The sequence below is a fragment of the Pelobates fuscus genome, chromosome 6 (assembly GCF_036172605.1).
Source record: "Pelobates fuscus isolate aPelFus1 chromosome 6, aPelFus1.pri, whole genome shotgun sequence".
In the NCBI taxonomy this organism is placed as follows: Eukaryota; Metazoa; Chordata; class Amphibia; order Anura; family Pelobatidae; genus Pelobates; species Pelobates fuscus.
The window spans coordinates 43,862,095-43,887,549 of NC_086322.1; the positions used below are offsets into that span (position 1 = coordinate 43,862,095).

At 40.2% G+C, this 25,455-nt stretch overlaps 1 protein-coding gene across 3 annotated transcripts; it reads right to left on the minus strand.

Annotated features, from left to right (window-relative positions):
* Window positions 1-4,166: 4,166 nt before the first annotated feature.
* Window positions 4,167-23,895, minus strand: THNSL2 (threonine synthase like 2). Of its 3 annotated transcripts, none has more exons than XM_063457626.1 (9): window positions 23,722-23,895; window positions 18,047-18,271; window positions 16,097-16,291; window positions 14,629-14,781; window positions 12,862-13,092; window positions 12,353-12,498; window positions 6,939-7,064; window positions 5,860-6,011; window positions 4,167-4,612 (listed from the first exon to the last, which is right to left on the minus strand). In XM_063457626.1, exons 2-9 carry the CDS (start codon window positions 18,267-18,269, stop codon window positions 4,408-4,410), a joined length of 1,431 nt encoding a protein of 476 aa, XP_063313696.1. In that variant the 5' UTR covers window positions 18,270-18,271; window positions 23,722-23,895; the 3' UTR covers window positions 4,167-4,407. The 3 variants fall into 3 exon arrangements, with proteins under 3 accessions (XP_063313696.1, XP_063313695.1, XP_063313697.1); XM_063457625.1 differs by having other exon boundaries at window positions 18,047-18,274; XM_063457627.1 differs by lacking the exon at window positions 18,047-18,271.
* Window positions 23,896-25,455: the final 1,560 nt, after the last annotated feature.

A 25,455-nucleotide genomic window follows, 5' to 3' on the forward strand; every position in this document is an offset into this window, starting at 1 on the left:
GGTTACTTCCTCCCAGCTCACTCCGCGCGCGAGGAGCGCGCGCGCAAGTGAAGAGGGAGCCGCGCCGACTCCCACCATCCCCAGCCATCCTGCAAAGAAAAGGTAAGAGACAGGAGGGTGGCTGGAAAATGAGCGCTGTGTGTGTGTGTGTGTCTGTATGCATGCATGTATGTCTGTGTATGTCTATGTATGTATGTCTGTCTGTGTATGTATGTCTATGTATTTATGTCTGTCTGTATGCATGTATGTATGTCTGTGTATGTATGTCTATGTATTTATGTCTGTCTGTATGCATGTATGTATGTGTATGTATGTATGTCTATGTATGTCTGTCTGTATGTCTGTATGCATGTATGTCTATATATGTATGTATGTCTATGTATGTGTATGTCTGTCTGTATGTATGTCTATGTATGTCTGTCTGTCTGTCTGTCTGTCTGTATGTCTGTATGCATGCATGCATGTGTGTCTGTATGCATGCATGTGTGTCTGTCTGTATGCATGCATGTGTGTCTGTCTGTATGCATGCATGTATGTCTGTCTGTATGTCTGTGTATTTATGTCTGTCTGTATGTATGTCTGACTGTCTGACTGCATGCAGGTATGTCTATGTATGTCTGTGTGTGTGTGTGTGTGTGTGTGTGTATGTATGTCTGTGTGTGTGTATGTATGTATGTCTATGGATGTATATATGTATGTCTGTATGTCATTATATATGTATGTCTGTATGTCAGTATGAGCGTATGTCTGTGTGTATGTGTGTATGGATGTCTGTATGCATGTATGTCTGTCAGTAGGTCTGTATATATGCATGTATGTCTGTCTGTATGTATGTGTATGTCTGTATGCCTATGTATGTATGTATGTATGTCTGTCTGGATGCATGCATGTATGTATGTCTATGTATGTCTGCCTGACTGCATGTATGTCTGTGTGTGTATGTATGTCTGTATGCATGTATGTATGTCTATGTATGTATATATGTATGTCTGTATGTCATTATATATGTATGTCTGTATGTCAGTATGAATGTATGTCTGCATTTCATTATGAACGTATATCTGTGTGTATGTGTGTATGGATGTCTGTATGCATGTATGTCTGTCAGTAGGTCTGTATATATGCATGTATGTCAGTCTGTATGTATGAATGTATGTCTGTATGCCATTATGAATGTATGTGTGTATGGATGTCAGTGTCTGTATGTCTGTATGTATGAATGTGTGTATGTATGTGTGTGTATGTATGTATGTCGGTGTCTGTATGTATGTATGCGTCTTTATGTCCTCATGCATGTGTGTCTGCATGTATGTTAGTATGTGTCTGTCTTTTACTATGTATGCCTGTGTGTATGTCTCAGTATGTGTGTGTCAGTATGTATGCCTGTATGCGTGTATGTCTGTTTCAGTATGTATGTCTGATAGTATGTATCTGTGTCCTTTTGTATCAGTGTGTGTGTTTGTGTCTGTGTGTGTAGTCCTGCGGGTGGTATTTGGAGGCGGACCCAGTGGGCGGTATTTGGAGGCGGGCCCCTGGGGGCCTAGACCCTGAGCTGAGTTAGGGGCCCCAAAATTTCTGGTGGCGGCCCTGTATACACTCTGCACTCACCACAAACACACTACATTCATAATACACACTCTGCACTCACTACACACACTGCATTTAGTATACACACTCTGCACTTACTACAAACACACTACATTCACTATACACACTCAGCACTCACTACACACACTGCATCTATTATACACACTGCACTCATTATTACACACACACTGCATTCATTATACACACTCTGGACTCACTACAAACACAATACATTCATTATACACACTCTGTATTCACTACAAACACTACATTCATTATATACACTCTGCACTCACTGCAAACATACTACATTCCCTATACACACTCTGCACTCACTACACACTGAATCCATTATACACACTGCATTCATTATACACACACTACATTCATTATACACACTCTGCACTTATTACAAACACACTACATTCACTATACACACTCTGTACTCACTACACACACTGCATCCATTATACACACTGCACTCATTATTACACACACACACTGCATTCATTATACACTATCTGCACTCACTACAAACACACTACATTCATTATACACACTCTGCACTTACTACACACACACACTACATTCATTATACACACTCTGCACTCACTACACACACACTACATTCATTATACACACTCTGTACTCACTACACACTGCATCCATTATACACACTGCATTCATTATACATACACTACATTCATTATACACACACTGCATTAATTATACACACTCTGCACTTACTACAAACACACTACATTCACTATACACACTCTGTACTCACTACACACACTGCATCCATTATACACACTGCACTCATTATTACACACACACACACTGCATTCATTACACACACGCTGCACTCACTACAAACACACTACATTCATTATACACACTCGGCACTCACTACAAACACACTGCATTCATTATACACACTCTACATTCACTACAAACACTACATTCATGATATACACCCTGCACTTACTGCAAACATACTACATTTCCTATACACACTCTGCACTCACTACAAACACACTCCATTCATTGTACATACTCTGCATTCACTATAAACACACTACATTCATTATACACAACCTGCACTTACTACACACACACTACATTCATTATACATACTCTGCATTCACTACAAACACACTACATTCATTATACACAACCTGCACTTACTACACGCACACTACATTCATTATACACAATCTGCACTTACTACAAACACACTACATTCACTATACACACTCTGCACTCACTACAAACACACTACATTCATTATACACAACCTGCACTTACTACACGCACACTACATTCATTATACACAATCTGCACTTACTACAAACACACTACATTCACTATACACACTCTGCACTCACTACAAACACACTACATTCATTATACACACCCTGCACTGCACTATATGCATAGGAGTGTATTTAGGTTTTTTTAGGGGGGGGGGGAGATCTTGGATGAGTTCCCACACTTTTTTTCCCAGGACTTGACCCCTGTGCAAACTGATTACAAGAATTCCTATTTTTTTATTTAATCACACAGATGAATGAAGATTCATAACATTACAGTGGGAAGGACACTCACACCTTACAGCTCACGCAACCCAGCTGAACTGCAGTAACACGAGTTGGGTTTCTTGAACAGACAGGTGGTGAGGGGATGACAGCTACGGCCAAATATAGCAAGAGAATTTACATTTCAAGCTGTCGTCGTGGACTTTGTCTCATTTCAAGATCAGTTTCCAAATAGGCCTACCACTTGTGATAATTCAACCTTGCCGACTGTGTTTCCAGCTTTCCCATCAGATTAAAAACAGTGATAAGGCAACTATTAATATGTACACAATCTTAAATCCCCATTTATGATTATGGGACTGGGAAAGGGGAAGTGCTGTTGTTAACCATTTAAATGCTGGGACTAGAAAGGAAGAGATGTTTTCTCCTTTATTCAAAAACCTCATTTTCAATATCGGCGCGCTAACTTCAGATACATCGTAATATACAGGATTCTGACCAATGATTATTAAGAAGAACGTTTCTCTTTTATGGATAGTTTGATACTATTGAAACAATGTGGCATTATATTGAAAAAAATGTCTGTGGCATGGGGGTCCATAGGTTTACCACATTTTTAAAGAATTCCTGAACATATTGCACGTCTACATACTATTAGGTGTTACAAATAAGGTGTTGTCCTGCAGTAGATCTTGATCAAAGGAGGGATCTGCTGCATTGAATAATTACTTGATTTTTATCCTGCAGCAGCTGAATACATTATACTAAGAGGCAGCAATTTTCATGTGCTGACAGTCAGCATTAATAAATGAAAAGTGGCTCTGGCAACCCTGGGGCAAAATAAAAGCCTTTGTTGAGACATAACTGGCCTGTGGATCTTTAATCCGATACTATTGGCAGCAAATTTTAAATAGGCTTGCTTCTTGCTTTTTTATTTTTATTTTATTGAGGTCTATATTCAAGTCTATGTATAATCCTAGAACTTGGTATTTATGAGTGATGGCCTTAATATAAATGTAGAACCATGAGGTTTTTGGGGGAGGAGGGGGTTTCAATGAAGATGAAAAAATAGTAATACATTGTTATATAATGTGCTTTAATATAGATTTAAGAAAACATGCTTTTCTTTTTGTACTCTGGGCAATTATTTTTTGTCGTGTTATAAAGTACACATTTTTGTACATGTTCTAATGTACCGAAACAAGAAACACAACCAGGATATGTAAATTCACAGCAGAGTAGAGGAAATAGGCTCAGCACTTAATTAAGGGTTAGCTTTAAGCTAACTCGATTGCCTTTGTTGATCTAGGGCTTCGATTTTGTCCCGCAAACTCTTTTCCCAGTCATCGTCTTTTTTCAAGAATATTGACCTGGTCTCTTTCTCCATCAATGCTTTGATCTCTTCGGGGACATCGGGAGTAAGGCTGGCCTTCAGAATGACTTCCGAGAATTTGGCTGCTGAAGCTGGTGCGAAACAACATCTGGTGCTGCAGTGAGCAACAAATCAAAATATTGGTGAATATAAAACCGGTGTCTAGTTTGTTTCAATGTATTGTACTTTGTGTTTTAGTTTAGTTTTGGGTAATGGACACTTGTCTAGCTTATAGATATACTCCACTGTCCAAATAAAAACCCAATGAATACATGCATGCTTTTAATTCTGCATATTTTCCCATCCATGGAAACTGCTTGCAACAGCTGACGATCTCTTGTCTGCAGTCCCCCCCCCCCCCCCCCCCCTTCTAAACCTGCCAAAACTTTCTGTGGCTGTCCAATCACAGACTTCCCAATGCGTCTCAATGAGAAGTATTTGCAAGGCAGGTGCTCTGGGCAATTGTCTGCCTCTTGAATTTAGCTCCACAGAGCTAAACAAACCAGGAAGTAACAGAACCGGTTATCTGTTTGAAACATTTGGGATGTTGTAAGAGTGTCAGCATTTTATTATTTAGCATTTTTGAATTTGTATTAGTTCTGGTGAGTATAATCATTCCCTGCATGCATTTTCGTGCAAATACTGCCTTTTCAGAGAAAATACAGTGTTTACATTGCTCCTTAGGGACACCTCCAGTGGCCACTCCTCAGATTGCCACTGGAAATGCTTCCTGGCTCAGTGCTGCACAGTGTGACTGCCATTCAGTGTCTCCACCCTCTGCATGGACACACTGAACTTTACTCATAGAGATGCATTGATTTAATGTATCTCTATGAGGAGGTGCTGATTGGCCAAACCAGTGTTTGGCCCCACCCCCATCTCATCTACTTGCCGATTTCAGCAAATCCAATGCTTTTCCCTGTGGGAAAGCATTGGATTGGCTGAAATCATAAATTCTGATTATGTCAGCAAAGAGGTGGATCTTAAGGCAGGGCCAGTGCCAGCGGACCCGCGCGGCGCTGGAAATAAGGGGGCAAGCTTGTGGGGCACGTTTTTACACTATAGGGTCAGAAATACATGTTTTTGTTCCTGACCCTATAGTGTTCCTTTAATTAGCACATTCATTTGAAATTGGCAGCTGTTGTCTGTGGTAATATCATAGCATTATTGGACCAGGGGTTTGGACCTTCATGATGGTACTCTATCACATGAAAAGGAAATTCACTTTTGCAGAAACTGTTTATTTTGGTGACTTTTTCCAAATATTTCTGAATCAATAAAGTTGCCATAGCTTGGGACATTTTAATATAGAATACAATCCACTCTTTAGTTTAAAAGTCAAGCTTACCAAGAATGACCTACCTGCTCTGCTCAGCATTGAACTGTTGGTAATGATAAAATACTGCCACTGCTGAATGAGGACATAAAAGATACTTATTCTCCTCCCAGCATCGTCTGATGGCAGCAAGAATATTTTCATCAGTAACAGAACAGGATGTCATTGCTCCTGAAACCTAGATTGTAAACAGAGTATTAAATAATTGTTAAAAAAAAATACGTTCGCAAAAATGATTCTGATCTATTAGTCCTAAAGTTGTTACGGCTCCTTCAACCATACCCATCATAATCTCTTTAATATCACTTTATTATCTGTTTACAGGGACACTCTAAACACCAAAAACAACAATAGTTTAATGATGCAGTTTTGGTTTATAGCACCACCAGACTTCCTCAGTCAAGTCTCTGCCATTACATCACTCTGTTTATTCAGCCCTAGCCACACCTCCCAATGTTGTGACTCACACTGCCTCACTATACACTTCCTAAAAATTAGCCATTTTTTTTGTTTCCACTTTTGTACAGTGTGTTCAATTAAACATGTCTTATCTCCTGCTTTGCCGGTTGTCTGCTAGAGCCCACAACAGCCTGTTGTATATGATTAAAGTTCAGTATACTTATGATAAAGAGAAAAGACTGAAGTAAACACACTGTGATGTAAGATATGATTGAACATTGAAAATATGACTGTGTCAATCACAGCTAGGGGAGGTGTGGCCTGGCTGCATAAACAGAAATGAAAAAAGTATTTCATTCCTAAATGGCAGAGAATTGAGAAGTCAGACTGCAGGAGCATGATCGGTACACAAAAACTGCTTTATAAAAAAAGAAGGTACTCTAGTGTTTAGAGTACAGTGCACTGAAGTGGTTATGGTGCTTAATATGATAATTTAGGTAAATCTTTTATTACCACTGCTGATTGGCTAGGTAATACAACGATGCAGGCAGCTCACACCCCCAGCTTGATCAATTGTCAAATTTGATCACTGTGGTCATGGTCATAGTAAAATATAAACTATTAATGAAGTAGAAATAAAAATAAAATAGATGTTAATGCCACTGCAAATATATTATTTAGCTGTAGATGATTTAAAACTCCAAACCTTTCTGTGAAGTTCCTGTGGTAACTTGACCTGTTTTTTTTCATTGTATTCTTCCATTATGAGCTTGACATTGTCCCTCTCTGATTCGGCAAGTAGCCAGAATATCCGTTCCATATTATAGGGTTCCTGGCATTAAAGATTTATAGAATGTCAGATTTCAGCAGCCACGGAAATGGACATAAACACAGAGAAATAATACAGCATTTTTTCCTACCTTATATCATAGTACCTACATATATGTGATTCTGAACAGATGGGTATAATTAAAGGGCCACTATAGTCACCCAGACCACTTCAGCTCAATAAAGTGGTCTGGGTGCCAGGTCCCCCAGGTTTTAACCCTGCAGCTGTAAACATAGCAGTTTCAGAGAACTGAAACTTCAGGTTTTAACCCCTTCAGCCCAGCAAGAGGGGGGACCTGGGGGTGGCGGGACCTAAGGACTATAAACGAGTTTGCTTTCCTGGTCCTTTAATTATAGAGACACTGCCTACATGATCTTCCTAAACTAAGGACAATCGTGTCACAACTCATCTATGAATACAAATGTACTAAACTGGAATAACTAGAGATCAGGGCCGGCCTTAGGGGTGTGCGAGCTGTGCGGCCGCACAGGGATTTTAAAAAAAAAAAAAAAAAAAATAATTTTTTTTTTTTTTTTTTTTAAATTTGCAGCGGGGGCGGAGCTTACTGTGCGGCGGGGGAGGAGCTAAAAGCGGCGGAAAACTGCTGCAGGGGAAGCAGGAAGGAGTCCCTGCTTCCCCACCAAACAGTCACCAGGAGCTGCACTGCCTCAACAATGAACTCCACAGGTAACTGTGTGATTGTCAGGTGAGTGTGACTCTCTGCCTGTGTGTATTATTGTCTGTGTGTGTGTGTATTACTGTCTGTGTCTGTGTGTGTGTGTGACTCTCTGCCTGTGTGTATTACTGTCTGTGTGTATGACTGTCTGCCTCTGTGTGTCTGTGTGTCTGACTGTCTGCCTGTGTGTGTGTATTACTGTCTGTGTGTGTGTGTGTGTGTGTGTGTGTGTGTGTATTACTGTCTGTGTGTATGACTGTCTGCCTCTGTGTGTCTGTGTGTATGACTGTCTGCCTGTGTGTGTGTATTACTGTCTGTGTGTGTGTATGACTATCTGCCTCTGTGTGTCTGTGTGTATGACTGTCTGCCTCTGTGTGTCTGTGTGTATGACTGTCTGCCTGTGTGTGTGTATTACTGTCTGTGTGTGTGTGTATGACTATCTGCCTCTGTGTGTCTGTGTGTATGACTGTCTGCCTCTGTGTGTCTGTGTGTATGACTGTCTGCCTGTGTGTGTGTATTACTGTCTGTGTGTGTGTGTATTACTGTCTGTGTGTATGACTGTCTGCCTGTGTGTATGTATTACTGTCTGCGTGTGTGTGTATGACTGTCTGCCTCTGTGTGTCTGTGTGTATGACTGTCTGCCTGTGTGTGTGTATTACTATCTGTGTGTGTGTGTATTACTGTCTGTGTGTATGACTGTCTGCCTCTGTGTGTCTGTGTGTATGACTGTCTGCCTGTGTGTGTGTATTACTGTCTGTGTGTGTGTGTGTATTACTGTCTGTGTGTATGACTGTCTGCCTGTGTGTATGTATTACTGTCTGCGTGTGTGTGTATGACTGTCTGCCTCTGTGTGTCTGTGTGTATGACTGTCTGCCTGTGTGTGTGTATTACTGTCTGTGTGTGTGTGTATTACTGTCTGTGTGTATGACTGTCTGCCTCTGTGTGTCTGTGTGTATGACTGTCTGCCTGTGTGTGTGTATTACTGTCTGTGTGTGTGTGTGTGTGTGACTGTCTACCTCTGTGTGTCTGTGTGTATGACTGTCTGCCTCTGTGTGTATGACTGTCTGCCTCTGTGTGTCTGTGTGTATGACTGTCTGCCTCTGTGTGTGTATTACTGTCTGTGTGTGTGTGTATGACTGTCTGCCTGTGTGTGTGTATTACTGTCTGTGTGTGTGTGTATGACTGTCTGCCTCTGTGTGTCTGTGTGTCTGACTGTCTGCCTGTGTGTGTGTATTACTGTCTGTGTGTGTGTGTGTGTGTGTGTGTGTGTGTGTGTATTACTGTCTGTGTGTATGACTGTCTGCCTCTGTGTGTCTGTGTGTATGACTGTCTGCCTGTGTGTGTGTATTACTGTCTTTGTGTGTGTATGACTATCTGCCTCTGTGTGTCTGTGTGTATGACTGTCTGCCTCTGTGTGTCTGTGTGTATGACTGTCTGCCTCTGTGTGTCTGTGTGTATGACTGTCTGCCTGTGTGTGTGTATTACTGTCTGTGTGTGTGTGTATGACTATCTGCCTCTGTGTGTCTGTGTGTATGACTGTCTGCCTCTGTGTGTCTGTGTGTATGACTGTCTGCCTGTGTGTGTGTATTACTGTCTGTGTGTGTGTGTGTGTGTATTACTGTCTGTGTGTATGACTGTCTGCCTGTGTGTATGTATTACTGTCTGCGTGTGTGTGTATGACTGTCTGCCTCTGTGTGTCTGTGTGTATGACTGTCTGCCTGTGTGTGTGTATTACTGTCTGTGTGTGTGTGTATTACTGTCTGTGTGTATGACTGTCTGCCTCTGTGTGTCTGTGTGTATGACTGTCTGCCTGTGTGTGTGTATTACTGTCTGTGTGTGTGTGTGTGACTGTCTACCTCTGTGTGTCTGTGTGTATGACTGTCTGCCTCTGTGTGTATGACTGTCTGCCTCTGTGTGTCTGTGTGTATGACTGTCTGCCTCTGTGTGTGTATTACTGTCTGTGTGTGTGTGTATGACTGTCTGCCTGTGTGTGTGTATTACTGTCTGTGTGTGTGTGTATGACTGTCTGCCTCTGTGTGTCTGTGTGTATGACTGTCTGCCTGTGTGTATTACTGCCTCTGTGTGTCTGCGTGTATGACTGTCTGCCTCTGTGTGTGTATTACTGCCTCTGTGTGTGTGTGTGTGTATGTATGACTGTCTGCCTCTGTGTGTGTCTGTGTGTATTACTGTCTGCCTCTGTGTGTATTACTGTCTGTGTCTGTGTGTATGACTGACTGTCTGCCTGTGTGTGTGTGTATATGACTGTCTGCCACTGTGTGTATTACTGTCTGCCTCTGTGTGTGTGTCTGTGTGTATGACTGTCTGCCTCTGTGTGTATGACTATCTGCATGTGTGTGTCTGTGTGTGTATGACTGTCTGCCACTGTGTGTCTGTGTGTATTACTGTCTGCCTCTGTGTGTGTGTCTGTGTGTATTACTGTCTGCCTCTGTGTGTGATTGTGTGTATGACTGCTTCTGTGTGTATGACTGCTTCTGTGTGTATGGCTGTCTGCCTCTGTGTGTATGGCTGTCTGCCTCTGTGTGTCTGTGTGTATTACTGTCTGTGTCTGTGTGTATGACTGACTGTCTGCCTGTGTGTGTCTGTGTGTGTTTGTGAGACTGTCTGCCTTTGTGTGTCTGTGTGTGTGTGTGTGGATGTCTTCCTGTGTGTGTGTGTATGGCCGTCTGACTCTGTGTGTGTGTGTGTGTGTGCCACATACAATCAATACACGCATATCACACACTGTTAATACACCCATTACAAATATCACACATAGCATACATATCACACACAGTCATCACACCTACTATCACATACACAGACAACACAAACATTAGAGCATACATGGATGACGGGGGGGGGGGGGCGCTGTGAAGATTTTTCGCACAGGGCGTCTAAATGCCTAAGGCCGGCCCTGCTAGAGATTATCAGGGTTGTTCACTAAAGTAAATGAATTTTAAATTAAGGCCAAAATTGGAAAAACAATCTATATGTCAGCTATGCTTCTGGATAAGTTTTCTCAGTTTAGCTATTTTAGTCTAAAATTGAATTTCACTTCCCATTTCTTTGAGCTCTCTGTCAATGAGCCAGATCAGCACTGGAGGATTTGGCTCAGGGGAGCTAATTAAAGAATATATCCCCAGCACCTGATGATGGTGAAAAGTGGTTACATGGAAATTTTAGGCAAAAATATAAGGCATGCACGATTTGCCTAATTTGTGCATTTTTCAGACTCAGACATTTTAGCCTACATTTTGCAATTCTATTTTTGATTTACTATAAATTAAATGTATTGTTTAGTGAATTAACTCCAAGTGGTGTTTGCATTCATTAAGAGCTTGTGTGCCAAATATAAAATATATCAAATATTTTAAAAGTTGTTTGTCAGCTCATCACAGCATAATGCTTAGTAAATAGACCCTGAGGTTAATCACTTAGTAACCCACTTACTTTATGGATATCAGTTCCATTCAGTTCATTTACTGTGCAGGAACCACAAAATATTAACTTTGAAAATGTTTCCAATTCAAACATTTTGGCCTAAATGTTGAAATTTGAAATGTTTTTGTTTTTTTCTAACATATTTTATTCCCACCAAATTAATCAATCTGGAAATGTACTTTACTATTTCAATAAAAAAACTGTATTTGGCATGCTATTCTACTGTCTTCCTTCATCACGTGAATATAAATTTATATTATGTGGGAAAATTTAATTCACACTGCCCAAACCGTTTGCCTTATCTTGTAATGAGAGATATCATATGCTGGCAAAGATTTATAATTTCTATTTGTCCGTTACATCGATAAGAGAGATAGCAAACATTGGCACTTCAGTTCCTGCAATACAGGATTCCCATAATGCTGAGATAAAAGTAAATATCCAAAAGGGTTAGGATTATTAGCTACAAAAGCAATGAGTATTGAGAGAACGATGAAGAACTCAAATATTGGTATCTACAAGTAACCATTTCATAAACAAGGTAGCAAATGTCCGCAGCCTCTACTGGTGCTCGCAATTCCATAAACATGATGAGGAATAACTGTAGAATTATTTAAGAACACCCATATTTCTATAATCTAGATGTTGAACATAATTAGCAGTACTGAGGAGTGCCTGTAGTGTTTAGGAGTTCCTGCCATTCCAGAAACAAGGTAGACTGCCAGTTTCAGTGTTGACTTGTCAAGAAATGTGGGGTTCCATCATTAGATCCTCCAGAATGAAGTTGAGTGACAACATTTATCCACTTTCAATCTCTTTGCCACTACTCGGCTAGATGAAAAACCAGTGATCTAGTACATGGCGGTTTGTACATTAAGGGATATTCTAGAAGTCACATTGCCTCTGAATACAGAACTTTTGGTTCATATTTTTTGAAAAAAACTAATTTTGGAGGAAAGTGTTGGGAGAAACATCGAGGAATCACCATACCATGAAATAAAAACATAGCCTAATTATAACAGTATGCTTTTTTTTAAAATTGTTTTTTGTGGTTGTTTTATTTTGTTTTGATTCCTAGTATATAGGCAGCATATTGATTGCTATTTACTCTTTATACAGAATTTGTTTTTCAAAAACCCATTTTTAAGATCATAACTATCTAATCCTGATTTACCTGAATATCCATTGCTGATGCTAGACTTGTCCTTGTGTCCCCCAATGAGAAGTCTCCATTCTGGACAATTCGGTGGATTGTATCATTTTTGTTCACGGCAGCAACGAGACGGATTGGGAGCCCCATTTTCTGTGCAATACATCCAGCTAAGGACCACAAAGGACATAAACATAAATGTAACTTTCTGTAATTGCAAGTACAATTGAACTTTTTTTTTTTTTTTTTTTTAAATGCCCAAACGGCTTTGTGATAATCCTATTAAGTAAGTAAGTAATTTCCTTTTTAGACTATTTTTCTAAATCTGCTGTGGAAATGTATTTTTTGGGATAGGTTCTTGATTTGTTTTATTTTAGTAAATATGTTTGTATTTGAATGCATGTTATTTTTTTATTCTATTCTGATACATCTGCAAAAAATATTTTACAGTGGCAATGTTTTGTGAGCCCACTGATTTATTTCAGAATTTTTTTATTTATTTATTTTGCTACTTTCCATTCTGTATTTCAGACCTGTAATGTTGCCTGCCCCTCCCGAGGGCACAACAATTTCCACAGCCGGAAGCGTTTCGCCGTTTGTTGTTGGAGCACTTTGAAAGTAGGCATAGAAGAAGTGAGCGATCTGCACCAACACTCGAGCCCAGTTGACAGAATTTGTGCTCATTAAATTGTGTTTTTTCACAAAATCAACATCAGCAAATAGATTCTTGATAGGCACATCCAGCTCATCTGACGTCCCATCAACTATGGAGATAATTAAAGGTTAGCGTAAATAGCAATTCTGAATGTTCTTACAATATTAGAATTAAAAACTATTAAGAGGATATATTTTGGAGCCTGGTGTTTATTTTATGGGAGTGTCCATATTTGTTCTCCAAAATAGCAACTTTGTATGACATGCTTCCCTGACTCTTGTCTCTTGTCTCTTTTATCCCCTCTTAAATGTAATGTTACCAAATGTCTTTGTCATGACTTATTTAAAGTCCTACTGCTGCCTGAAAACTAACCATACTATCATAACTAATACTTCAATTCAATTCAATAGCTGCGTAATTTCTTAATGTTAAAGATGTTACCATATCTCCAATTAACCAAGTCATATTCACTCAAGAAACCTCAAAGAATTGCAATGTATTCCCTCTTGAGCTTTCATCTTGGCTACTGCAACTTACGTTAATTAGACATGCGCAGGGGAAAGAAAATATTTGGGTTTTTTTCGAATAGTTAATTTCATCCAAAATTTGGAAAAAAATTAATTCAGACAAAGCAAAAGTCAGAAATGTTTTTGTTGATTTAAAAAAATTGAACGCCCGTTATTCTGTACGGGAAATGAATAAATTCAAATGATGGCAGTCACATAGTTACAAACCACTAAAGAGGGTAATACGAATATAGTTAAGGTAACTAATATTAATGTGATGTAATTATTAAATATGTGTTTGCAAACTGCAAAAAGTTTTTACTAAATTACGAATTTTCAAAGTGCCAGTGTGTGTATTTGTGTAAGAAGAATTTTACAAATATATTATGTGTATTAATTTGTAATTCCTCTTACATTAATACACACACCGCCCCTATAAAATGTGTTCCCTCCCACTGTTACAGTCAGCTGCATCAAAACAAATGGATATGAAAAACCTCTATTTGATTTGTTACAGGTCCATTTGTTTTTGTGTTTTGGCAATACGAAAAATCTGCCGCTGTTACATTTGCCAAATTCCTAAAGAAATTTGATTCGCAACAAACTTAATTGCACATGTCTACCCACTACAAAACTCCAGTACATATTAATACTGCTTCTCTAAATATCTTCTAATTTGCTCTTCAAAGCCTTCCCTTGACTCTTCATACAACCAAAAAAATAATTTAAATCAATAAGCTCACTAACAAAGTCTTCCATAACTCTGCTCCCTTTTAAATTCCTGTTCTAATTGTCACGCAGATCCATGCTCTTCGCGACCTCCTCTTGACTTGAGACTTTCTATTTCTCTTATCCTGACGCAGTACATGGGCTTGCGGCACTGACTTGACAGTATGTGCCCTTACTCTTGTTATGTGTGATTCCACATTGATACAAAGGAAGTCCGCTTTTAGTCTCTGAATAATTTGAGGTCACAAAGGTTTTAAGGCTCATATAAATATTGTACGCGGTAGGTGAATGCCTGCCTAGCTTAGTGTTTTCAAGTAAGAAATAAATTGGCCAATAACTATTTTGATGGATGCAATCTTTGAATGTTTTACATCAAATATTTGGCAGCATACAAAACACATGACACAGACCCGCAAATACGTGGACATTGTCTTCAATCACTGTTGTCATCTGCAGTTCTTGGACTTTGGTACAGCGTCCGTGGGGTAACAAGACAATAATATCAATATTCTTTATGCCTCTCACACTTTCGATTGAAGCGCTTCCCGTGTCTCCAGAAGTCGCTAGAATTTGAAAAAAAAAAAAAACAAAGACATGCGATAGTACAAAATAACAGCAGAATCGGAAATGAGGATTTTCTTTGCAGACTAGAAAAGAAAGAAAATTAAATAAACCATCAGAGAATACTATGAATTGTTTTACAGATTCGGTATGACTTGTACTCTTGTAATTGTACAAGAGATTGCTAAATAAGTCCCTTGGTGCATCAGTTTGTCAAAATAAGAAATGTGCTTTTTGAAAAATGTGTCTTTAAGGAAATCAACATGTTGTTCAGTGATATTGGTAGCTTTAATGGGCCCACATGGGACTGTCCTGAATATTTACAGCTTCAGGGATATATGAAAAAAAAAAAAAAAAAACAAGGCATTCACTATAATAAAAAGAGAAGAAGGAAGAAGCAGCAGTAAGTTTCACAAATACTCCAAAAAAAACCTTGTCCCTGTCTCAGGATATGGTCCACCATAGGCAATAGATATCTCACATGCTGAAGCTCAGTCAAAATATGAATGGGGTATAAAAAAGAAAAGAAAACTACATACTGCACTATTTAGGTTTTTCTCTCTTTTTTATATTGTATACATATTTTGACCGAACTTTAGCGTGTGAGATATCTATTGCCTGTGGTGGACCATCTCCTGAGACGGGAATTATACCGTCTATGTTATTAGAGCTCTCAGTGGCTCCAAAAAGTGTGAATGTGGCATTTATAAAAAAAAAAAGTATGTTTTACTCAAGATATATTACTCAATGTTTTTTTCTATCTCTCTATAAGCAAATTAATATTCTCTATATGAAGACTTCTATTTTCCATATGTATGCATTTTTACACATATAATTGTACACAGGTGTTTTTATTATTTCTTATTTTACATTTTCATTTTATTTAATTTTGTTTTTTTTCTTGGCAAGGTTTGTAATTTATAGTGGTTTCAGGGATATATAAATATGAAAACTGTAAGATGAACTTTCATCTTGACCAGCTAGTTTTTATTATAAGTTTTTTTTTCTACTTCAGTGAGAATCAAGCAGTAATTATTTAAATTTCAAATATACAATAGGTTTTAGTAATATAACCAATTATCCATCTAAACTGCAATGTTATGATTAGATCTTTCTGGATAGGTATACTAACATGACTAAATGGTCTCCAGTCCTGTCCTTACTGTAGGCAGGGGAGAAGCTGGGCATAATATTTTTTTACATTTTTTTTTATATCTTTTCTTCCCGTTTATTTTTCTGTAATCTGTGATTCTGTGACCAACTAACAATTCCATTAAAATCAATGTCTGTCAATGGTTTATCTTATGAATTACATACCAACCACGATGTTAATGTGTTTCTTTCTTTTCTTTAAGAAGAAATCCAAAAACTGTCCCACGCAGGACATAGCAAGGTCTTTAAAGGCGTGCGTGGCCCCGTGCCACATCTCCAAAACATTTAATCCACTTTCCAGCCTACGAAGAGGAATAATGTCATCGTGTCTGAAGCGAGTCAGGGCTCTATCAATCAAGTCTAAGTATAAGAAAGACATAAACACAGAATGATATCGACAAAAGATATAGATAGAAATGAATCCCTTAAATTGTGCATGCAAGTTATCCTATATACGGGAACATTTTATAACCTATTTATTATCAGTTTGCAACAATCTAAGACAGATAAACCAGGAACTTCTCATCATTTGTTCCACGGTAGTCACACACTGTCAGATTGGGATATGTATCAATGGTCACAAGTCTGATTTTGAAAACTGTGTCCTCTAATGTGTCATGTTTATGCAGCTTAAGATTCTTAGGCAATGCCTGATTTGAGAAATAAATTAAATTAAAGCAATGCAGACAAAAGTGGTCATTTTCAGCTAACACAGCCACATTTATTAATATTACACTTTGTTTATAAAGTGATAATACATTCTGCCGCACTTTCCATCTGTGCAATTGGTACAAGTAAAAAGACAAAGGTGCAATAGATGTAAGATACAATACAAAATTTGAAAAACAAATACAGGAGGAATTGAGGGTCCTATTTCCCCCGGCTCGTTAACTTCAAAACGACCACAAATTCAAGTGCTCTCTCTGGTTGGCCATTCGTATTCCAGAACCCATGTGCTCTGGAAAATGGCGGCCATTTTGTCTCCCGAACACAGGCAGGGGTATTAGGTCGTTGAGTCACTAGAACTTAAATACAGATACCTTACGCAGCGAACCTTGGTAACTTTGTACCGCCGCCTGCTTCTGATCCTGACAAAGCAGGAGAGCGCTGTTTGGTGAAAAGACTCTCCCGAACAAGGCGACTATTCACTCCCTATGAGCCAGGGAACCATTTGTTGAATATCGCATAGGAACTCCCAAAAATTCACTGACCGCTACCCCTTTTCCTGTGCAACTAATGTGGGCAGCTGCCACATATGCGTCAAAAGTTTACCCCCGTGGCAATTCCACTGTATCGGGATCTGAGCGCTATTTGGACAACTTGGGCGCTCAGATCTGAGCTATCTGGGGATATAAGACTTGTGGGGGTTGCTAGTAATAATATGTATGTTTTGGGGTACTTTTTGTTTTTGTGTTTGCCTCTCTGTTCTTGGGAGATAATTAGCTTACCTTATGTCACAGGCACAGATATTTTTGGAAGGGGCTTGCATTGTATTACGTGGAGATCCCTTGCTGGGGGTTCTGTTTATAAACAGGCAACTTGGCCATAATAAGCCAGTGCCTTTTCACCCTTCACTCAGTCTGGACTAGTGTTTGGGTGGATTAGATACACTCTCTACAGGAGAGCTTGATCACTTGAAGACCCCCATGACCCTGTTCCAGGGCGGGAAGCGACTGAGAAACCCCAGCTAAGCTGCGGCGGCTAGGGCCAGAAGCACCTGGTGTCCCGGTGATAGCTAGGAAGTGAGCTTGATGGAGGTACCCAGTTGGGGTGCCAGGCAGTCCGTCACAGTATATTTGCTAATTAGAGAGGATAGATAGAGGGGCACAGCATTAGTAAGGGACTTGTGTACATGCAGGTTTGTGGTGAAGGCTGTATATTGACAAGTTTGAAACTTCATTCAGAATGTTAAATAGTGTAAAATGCAAAATTAAATTATTGCAGAATAAGTCCAATAATGATTGTGAGATATAAATTGATTCAAGACCATGGAGCACTTTTCCAAGAAGAACTTATGGGCCAGTGCTAGACAATTTCACATGGAGCCATGAAACAAACTATACATTATTTATTTAGTTGTTTTTTGAGAAAAAAATGTTTATTGCTATAACTTACCATCCAGATCTTTCCTGGGAATAGATTCGACAGGAATGAACAGGGAGCAGATCTCTTTTACTAGTTCTTTATAGGAAAAGGAACTCCATTTTTTGAGGATATTGTTGTCCAATTTAGGAATTTCTTCGGGCATGAACAGTCCCCCATCTGCTGCAAAACCGGAAAATAGCACTTCTTCAAAATCTAACCCAGTCACCTCTCCACGAGTGCTTGTATATTTCATGTCTTCTAAAGGGAGAAATGTTTCATAAGTAGTTTCAGAGATTTGGTAACTTTTTTAGCACATTACCATCATCAGTTTAAACAGCCATAGCCAAGTCCGGATTCCATACTGAGCACTGGATTCAATGAAATATTAAAGCAGTACATAAACACTATATCTTATGTGAAGTAGCCAATATATTTTAATGATCCAAGAGGACTCTACTACAGATTCTAAGTCAAAATGAAAGTATTAATCGGACATCATACCAGTGAGTGTCAAGTCGTATCTTTAACACTTATGGAACTAGGTCTAAACATCTACAGAATAAATAGAAGCTTTCTGAAGTTGAAAGATTCCATTTGACTTTGTATAGTGTCACTCTCATTTGTTAATCATGCAGGCTTATTCTACTTGCTGCACAACATAAAAAACTGACCCAGTTGTAGCCCAGACGCTTTCGGGGTACTGCCATTCCAAATCGCAAACCATACTCTCTACTGCACAGAGATGAGGATCTCTCCTTAGTCAGGTTCCACACCAATTATTTTGTGTCACAATGTTTTCTGAACTTTCAAAAATGAATGCAATATTCAAGCTGTGGATGAATCGCACTTGGAAGATATTGGGACATTCTGGAGTTTAATTTTTGTGTTCTTGGTTTTAGATTTGGTATGAGCTGCATGATTTTAGTGGCCAAATCACACCCTTTGACACCATGATTTAAAGAAACCTTAAATGGATTAGCAGGAACTCATTTTGAGTTTTTAATGCTGACTGAAGATAATTTATAGGAACTGGGAATATCTGGTCAGCTCCTTGCAGGAACACAGGAGGTGGAAAGGGACTTGTTAGGTTAGAGCATTAAATGTTAATCAGTAGTCACTACTAGCAATTTCAAACGTGCCTCTTTATTTGCCATTGCGTTGTGTACCTATGTTACATTGTACACTGTATAAGGAAAGTGCATTATTAATTGAAAACAATGTAGACATGCCATGATAATTTGTAGATAATGTTGCTAACCGATGCCTAGCTAAAGTAACACTATAGTGTTAGGAATACAATTATTATTTTATAATTTATATAGCACCAGCAAGTTCCATAGTGCTGTACAATCAGTGGACTAACAGACATGTAGTTGTAACCAGACAAGTTGGACGTACAGGAACAGAGGGTTTGAGGGCCCTGCTCAATGAGCTTACATGCTAGAGGGAGTGGGGTAAAGTGACACAAAGGGTAAAAGTAGGCAATATCAATGTAAAGTGCTAGAAAAGTATTTACAGAGGGCTTAGTAGGTTATTTTTCACAGTTACAGGAGAGGAGTAAGGGTGTGGGAATGAAAAGCTGTTAAGAGTTTAATTGTTACGCTTTCATGAAGAAGTTTGTTTTCGATTTTCGAGTTTTCGAGTTTTTGAAGGAATGGAGACTGGGTGACTCTAACGGAGAAGGGAAGGGAGTCCCACAGAAAAGGTGCAGCCCTGGAGACGTCTTGAAGGCAAGCATCAGAGGAAGGAGTATGGACAGAGGACAGACGTAGGTCTTAGGCAGAGCACAGATGACTAGACAGGACATATTTGTGTATTAGGGGGGATAGGTAGGTTGGAGCAGCATTATGTAGGGACTTGTAAGCAAGCACCAGAATCTTAAATTGAGCCCTATATCTTATGGGAAGCCAAAGTAGGGAGTGACAGAGGGGGGAGGCGTGGGGGTTGTGGGCGGACAGTAAGATGAGTTGCTGCATTCATTATAGATTGCAATGGTGCAAGGTGGGAACACGTGATACCACTAAGAAGGGGATTGCAGTAGTCAACATGAGAGAGAACAATAGCATGAACCAGCAAAATTGCAGCGCCCGGTGTTAAATAGGGGTGGATGCGCACTATATTTTTGAGATGGAAACAGCAGGATTTGGTGATCGACTGGACATGAGGGGTGAAGGAGAGGTCGGAGTCAAAGAGAACCCCTAGACAGCGAGTCTGCAAGGAAGAGATGATGGTAGTGCCATTGACTTAGAGGGAGACAGACACAGAAGTAGCAACACTTGAGGGAGGAGAGACCAGATGTTCTGTTTTGGATAGGTTGAGTTTAAGGAAGTGAACAGCCATCCAGTTGGAAATCGCAGAGAGGCAGTCATAGACACAAGTCAAGATGGGTGGAGAGAGATCAGGAGAAGACAGGTAGATTTGTATGTCATCCGCATATAAATGATAATGGAAGCCAAAGGAGTTCACCAAGGGAGGCAGTATAGATAGAGAAGTAGAGGACCAAGGACAGAACCTTAGGAAATACGAACAGAGAGGGGTTGGGGAGAAAAGGCAGAGAGCCAGAGAATGAAACACTGAAAGAGCCCTGGTAGAGGTAGGAGGAGCACCAGGAGAGAGTAATATCCTGTAGACCGAGATTACAGAGAATGAGAAGAAGCTGTTGATGATCAACAGTGTCAAAGGCAGCAGAAAGATCAAGGAGAGTTAGGACAGAGTAGTGGCGGCGAGACATAGCAGCGATTAAATCGTTAGATACTTTGGTCACAGCTGTTTCGACAGAGTGACAAGCGCAGAATCCAGACTGGAGCAGGTCAAGCAGAGAGTTGGATTCAAGGAAGTCTTTCAATCTTGCAGACAACTCTCTTCAGGCATCTTGGAAGGAAACGGCAGTAGCGAGATAGGGTGGTAGTTGGATGGGGAGTTGGTCAAGGTTGTTTTTTTTCAGAATTGGGGGTTGCATGTTTGAAGGGTCAAGGAAATTGGGGGTTGCATGTTTGAAGGGTCAAGGAAATGTGCCAGAGAAAAGGGATAGATTGAAAATTTTAGTGAGAGGGAGAGCAAGAGGAGAAGACAGAGTGCGGATGAGATACGAGGGAATAGGATCAAGGGAACAGGTGGTGGGGCGGGAGGACCAAAGCAACGCAGAAACCTCTTCTGGTATAGCGGGTTAGCAGGTGTGAATGAGCTTAGAACAGCAGAGGGTGTGGGGTTGGAGGAAGTATTGGTGGGGGGGAGAGAAATTGAAGATCTCTTCCCTGATTGTAGAAATCGTCTCAGTGAAGTGAAGTGAGTACCAAAGTTTGTGGCAGACAAGGAGGTAGGAGGAGGGGGAGCAACAGGGCGAGTAAATAGTGTAAAATAGGCATTTGGGTTGGTGGGACAGTGTGCTTATGAGGGTGTTGAAGTAGTTAACTTTTGCAGAGGAAAAAGCCCAACTGTAGGAGCGCAGGATAAATTTATAGTGGAGGAAGTCAGACACAGAGTGTGATTTTCTCCAGCAGCTTTTAGCAGTCCTAGAATTTTTTTGGAGGTATCAGGTCACCTTGGTGTGTGTAGCGGTACTTACCTTATCCGGGGGCCGGCCGCGGTCCTCTCTTCAAGCCGCGCGCGGTCCTGCGGCTGCACGAGCCGCGCGCGGCTCATCCGACTGCTCAAACAGGAAGGCGGGCAGTGACCGCGAGAAGCGGTCACGTGTCCCGCCTGCAGCTAAGAGCGCGCCGCGAATCTCGGGCGCGCTCTTAAAGAGACAGTGGGAGCCTAAATTGCAAAAAGGCTCCCATTGGCTCCTGTCATGCCAATCACCCCATACACTTACCTGTTGGGGGAGTGGAAGTGACAGGAGCCAATCACGTTAGTTTGAAGGCTACTTATACTTACCCTTTTCCCTTAGTTCCTTGCCCTATCGTGGTTTCTGCTACAGTTCCCTTTAGTGCTTGTTGTATTCAGTTGTGTTTCTCCGTACTTGACCTTGGCTTTGTATTCTGACTTCGTTTTCGCTTTATCCTTGTCTGTACTGTTTGCCGGCTTGCTGATTCCTGTGTACCAGACCCCGGCTAGTTCTCGTTTACGCTGTCTCTTTGTGCCCTTGACCTCGGATCGCTCCTGACTCTGTACTTCTCCTTTACGTCGAGTCCGGCCACTCTAAGGTCCGGTAGACGTATCTCTCCTCTGTGCTGTCTTCTGTTTGGCTGGATCCTGCGTGTAGGGGTATATACTCGTTACAGTGTGCCAGGGTTGTAACTAGGAGCGCTTACTGCGTTTAAATGTAGGAGGTGCCATGATGTCTAGTTGAAAAGATAGAGTGGAGTTGTAGAATGAGATTGCAGAGTTAGGGCAGGTGAGATTTGAGATTGGTAAAAGGAGAGTTTGGAGTTTGGAGAATTGCTGGAGGTCAAGGCAGTGGAGGTTTCTGCGAGATTGGTGAGTTGAGGGTGTTGAAATTTGGATACGGTGTATGCCAAGGTCAGCAGATGGTGATCAGACAAAGCAAATGGAACATAGGAGGGATTAGAGGTGGTACAGAGATTAGTGAAGACGAGGTTAAGAGTGCTTCCTGCTGTATGAGTTGCTGAAGTAGACCACTGTGTAAGAACAAAGGAGGATGTTACAGAGAGCATAACGGAGGCATCAAGGCAGTTGAGGTTGTTGATTGGGATGTTAAAGTCCCCAAGTATAAGGAAAGGAGTGCTAGAGGAGAGAAAGCAGGGTAGCCAGGAAAAAAAGTGTTCAATGAATAGCCTAGGATGACTGGGGGGACGATAGATGATGGCAATTCTTAAAGGAGTGGGCTTAAATAGGCGGACAGTGTGAACTTCAAAGGAAGTAAAGAAAAAGGGCAGAGGCAGGGAGAATAGGTGGAAAGGTACATTGAGGGGACAGGAGGATGCCTACACCGCCTCCCTTACAGTTGATTCTGGGAATCGAGATCTGTTCTGATTTCAAACAGAGATCTTTTTAACTCAGATTGTGGAAGACAGAGATGATAGGGTCAAAAAATGCCTGCAATAAAACTATGGAATGGAGATGCACAGAGGAGGTCAGATTGGTCAAGCAAAACATTAGGGTGGGTATCAATAAAATAAGGGGGTGGGGGGGCATGCAGAAATAGCAGAGAAAGTCTTTACAGATAAACATCTAGGTGAATAGCATTTTGGTTAACAAGCCAACAATGTTGAGTAGGGATGGGGGGGGGAGGGGGAACTAGCTTTAGCATGCAGGGCAAGACAAAGTAAAATATATATGTATTAATGAATAAATATGTACACATATATGTATACACACACACAACTATATATATATATATATATATATACTTAAATACCGTGAGTGCAGCCGTTCATACAGTATATATATATATATATATTTATAAAAAGCTCTATTCCTAACACTATAGTGTCTCTTTTCCCCCTGCACCTCCTACATAGCTATCAAAGGGGAAGCAGAATGAAGACGCCCCTCCCAATACAAATACAGTGAGGCTCATGTATACAATGTGTCTGAAATGTAGCATTAAAAGTGGGACAATTACCATGGAAACCAGCAAGCGCATTTCATTGGTGACTCCAGACGTTCTAAGTTTGCAAACATTTTTCAGACATTTCTAATACATAACTCCCAACATATCAAACAATATCACTTGGAAGTGACAGCACAGCTTTAACACAGCAAATATTTACTGCTAATAACTGAAACCTCTGCTACCATACCTCAATGTCTTCACACCTGGATCCAAGATAGATTAGAGGTTTTAGTTTTTTGTTATTAGAGAACTACTGAACTATTTGAGAAGTAAAGAGTGCAGCTTTAAACAACAGATTTAGATACAGTTGCAGCCTGGTCGCTGCTATGCGAAGCCTCTCATTTCTTTTAATCCAGCTAGCTGCCCTCTGCTCCCTCTCTGTCACATGACACAGCTCTTAAAGGAGCCGTGCAGTAAGCTCAAACTAACGCGACAAAACAGAGGTAGGCAACATTCTGCAATCAAGATGTTGTGTGCTGCATCAACCATAATGCCCTTACAGTCATAATGCTGTAAGATGTGGTCCACAACATCTGGAGTGCCGAACGTTGCCTATTCCTGCTATAAAAGATGAACTCTAAGGGGTTTATTCACTAAACAGTGAGGTGAAATGTGACCTGGCAAAATGTTCAATGCCTCATCCTTAATCTCAGCGCAGATATTTTAGGTAAAAGTTAGCAAATTCAGTTTATAGTACACCACCAATTTTTCTTTAGTCAATAAACTATATCGTGGTTACATTTTATACCCGGCATTGCTGATTACATCTCCGTTTTAAGAGTATGTGTCTGAGAATGTGTAAGTTTGAGTGTCCGAGAGAGTATGTAAAATTGTCTGTGTCTAGGAGAGCTTTGTTCGTGTATGTCAGTAATAATGTAGATTAGAACACATATGAATATCTAAATGTCTTTAAAAATTTGTAAATCTGTGAATGTGTCTGTGATTACAGGGAGTGCAGAATTATTAGGCAAGTTGTATTTTTGAGGATTAATTTTACTATTGAACAACAACCATGTTCTCAATGAACCCAAAAAACTCATTAATATCAAAGCTGAATATTTTTGGAAGTAGTTTTTAGTTTGTTTTTAGTTATAGCTATTTTAGGGGGATATCTGTGTGTGCAGGTGACTATTACTGTGCATAATTATTAGGCAACTTAACAAAAAACAAATATATACCCATTTCAATTATTTATTTTTACCAGTGAAACCAATATAACATCTCAACATTCACAAATATACATTTCTGACATTCAAAAACATAACAAAAACAAATCAGTGACCAATATAGCCACCTTTCTTTGCAAGGACACTCAAAAGCCTGCCATCCATGGATTCTGTCAGTGTTTTGATCTGTTCACCATCAACATTGCGTGCAGAAGCAACCACAGCCTCCCAGACACTGTTCAGAGAGGTGTACTGTTTTCCCTCCTTGTAAATCTCACATTTGATGATGGACCACAGGTTCTCAATGGGGTTCAGATCAGGTGAACAAGGAGGCCATGTCATTAGATTTTCTTCTTTTATACCCTTTCTTGCCAGCCACGCTGTGGAGTACTTGGACGCGTGTGATGGAGCATTGTCCTGCATGAAAATCATGTTTTTCTTGAAGGATGCAGACTTCTTCCTGTACCACTGCTTGAAGAAGGTGTCTTCCAGAAACTGGCAGTAGGACTGGGAGTTGAGCTTGACTCCATCCTCAACCCGAAAAGGCCCCACAAGCTCATCGTTGATGATACCAGCCCAAACCAGTACTCCACCTCCACCTTGCTGTCGTTTGAGTCGGACTGGAGCTCTCTGCCCTTTACCAATCCATCCATCTGGCCCATCAAGACTCACTCTCATTTCATCAGTCCATAAAACCTTAGAAAAATCAGTCTTGAGATATTTCTTGGCCCAGTCTTGACGTTTCAGCTTGTGTG

Excerpts from the sequence above, each read along its gene's own strand:
- THNSL2 (XM_063457626.1), bottom strand. The coding sequence starts at position 18,269 with ATGAAATATACAAGCACTCGTGGAGAGGTGACTGGGTTAGATTTTGAA. Across the intron at positions 16,292-18,046 it reads TCCCAGGAAAGATCTGGATG|ACTTGATTGATAGAGCCCTG; the intron begins GTAAGTTATAGC and ends TCTTATACTTAG. Across the intron at positions 13,093-14,628 it reads CAATGTCCACGTATTTGCGG|TTGATGGGACGTCAGATGAG; the intron begins GTCTGTGTCATG and ends TTATCTCCATAG.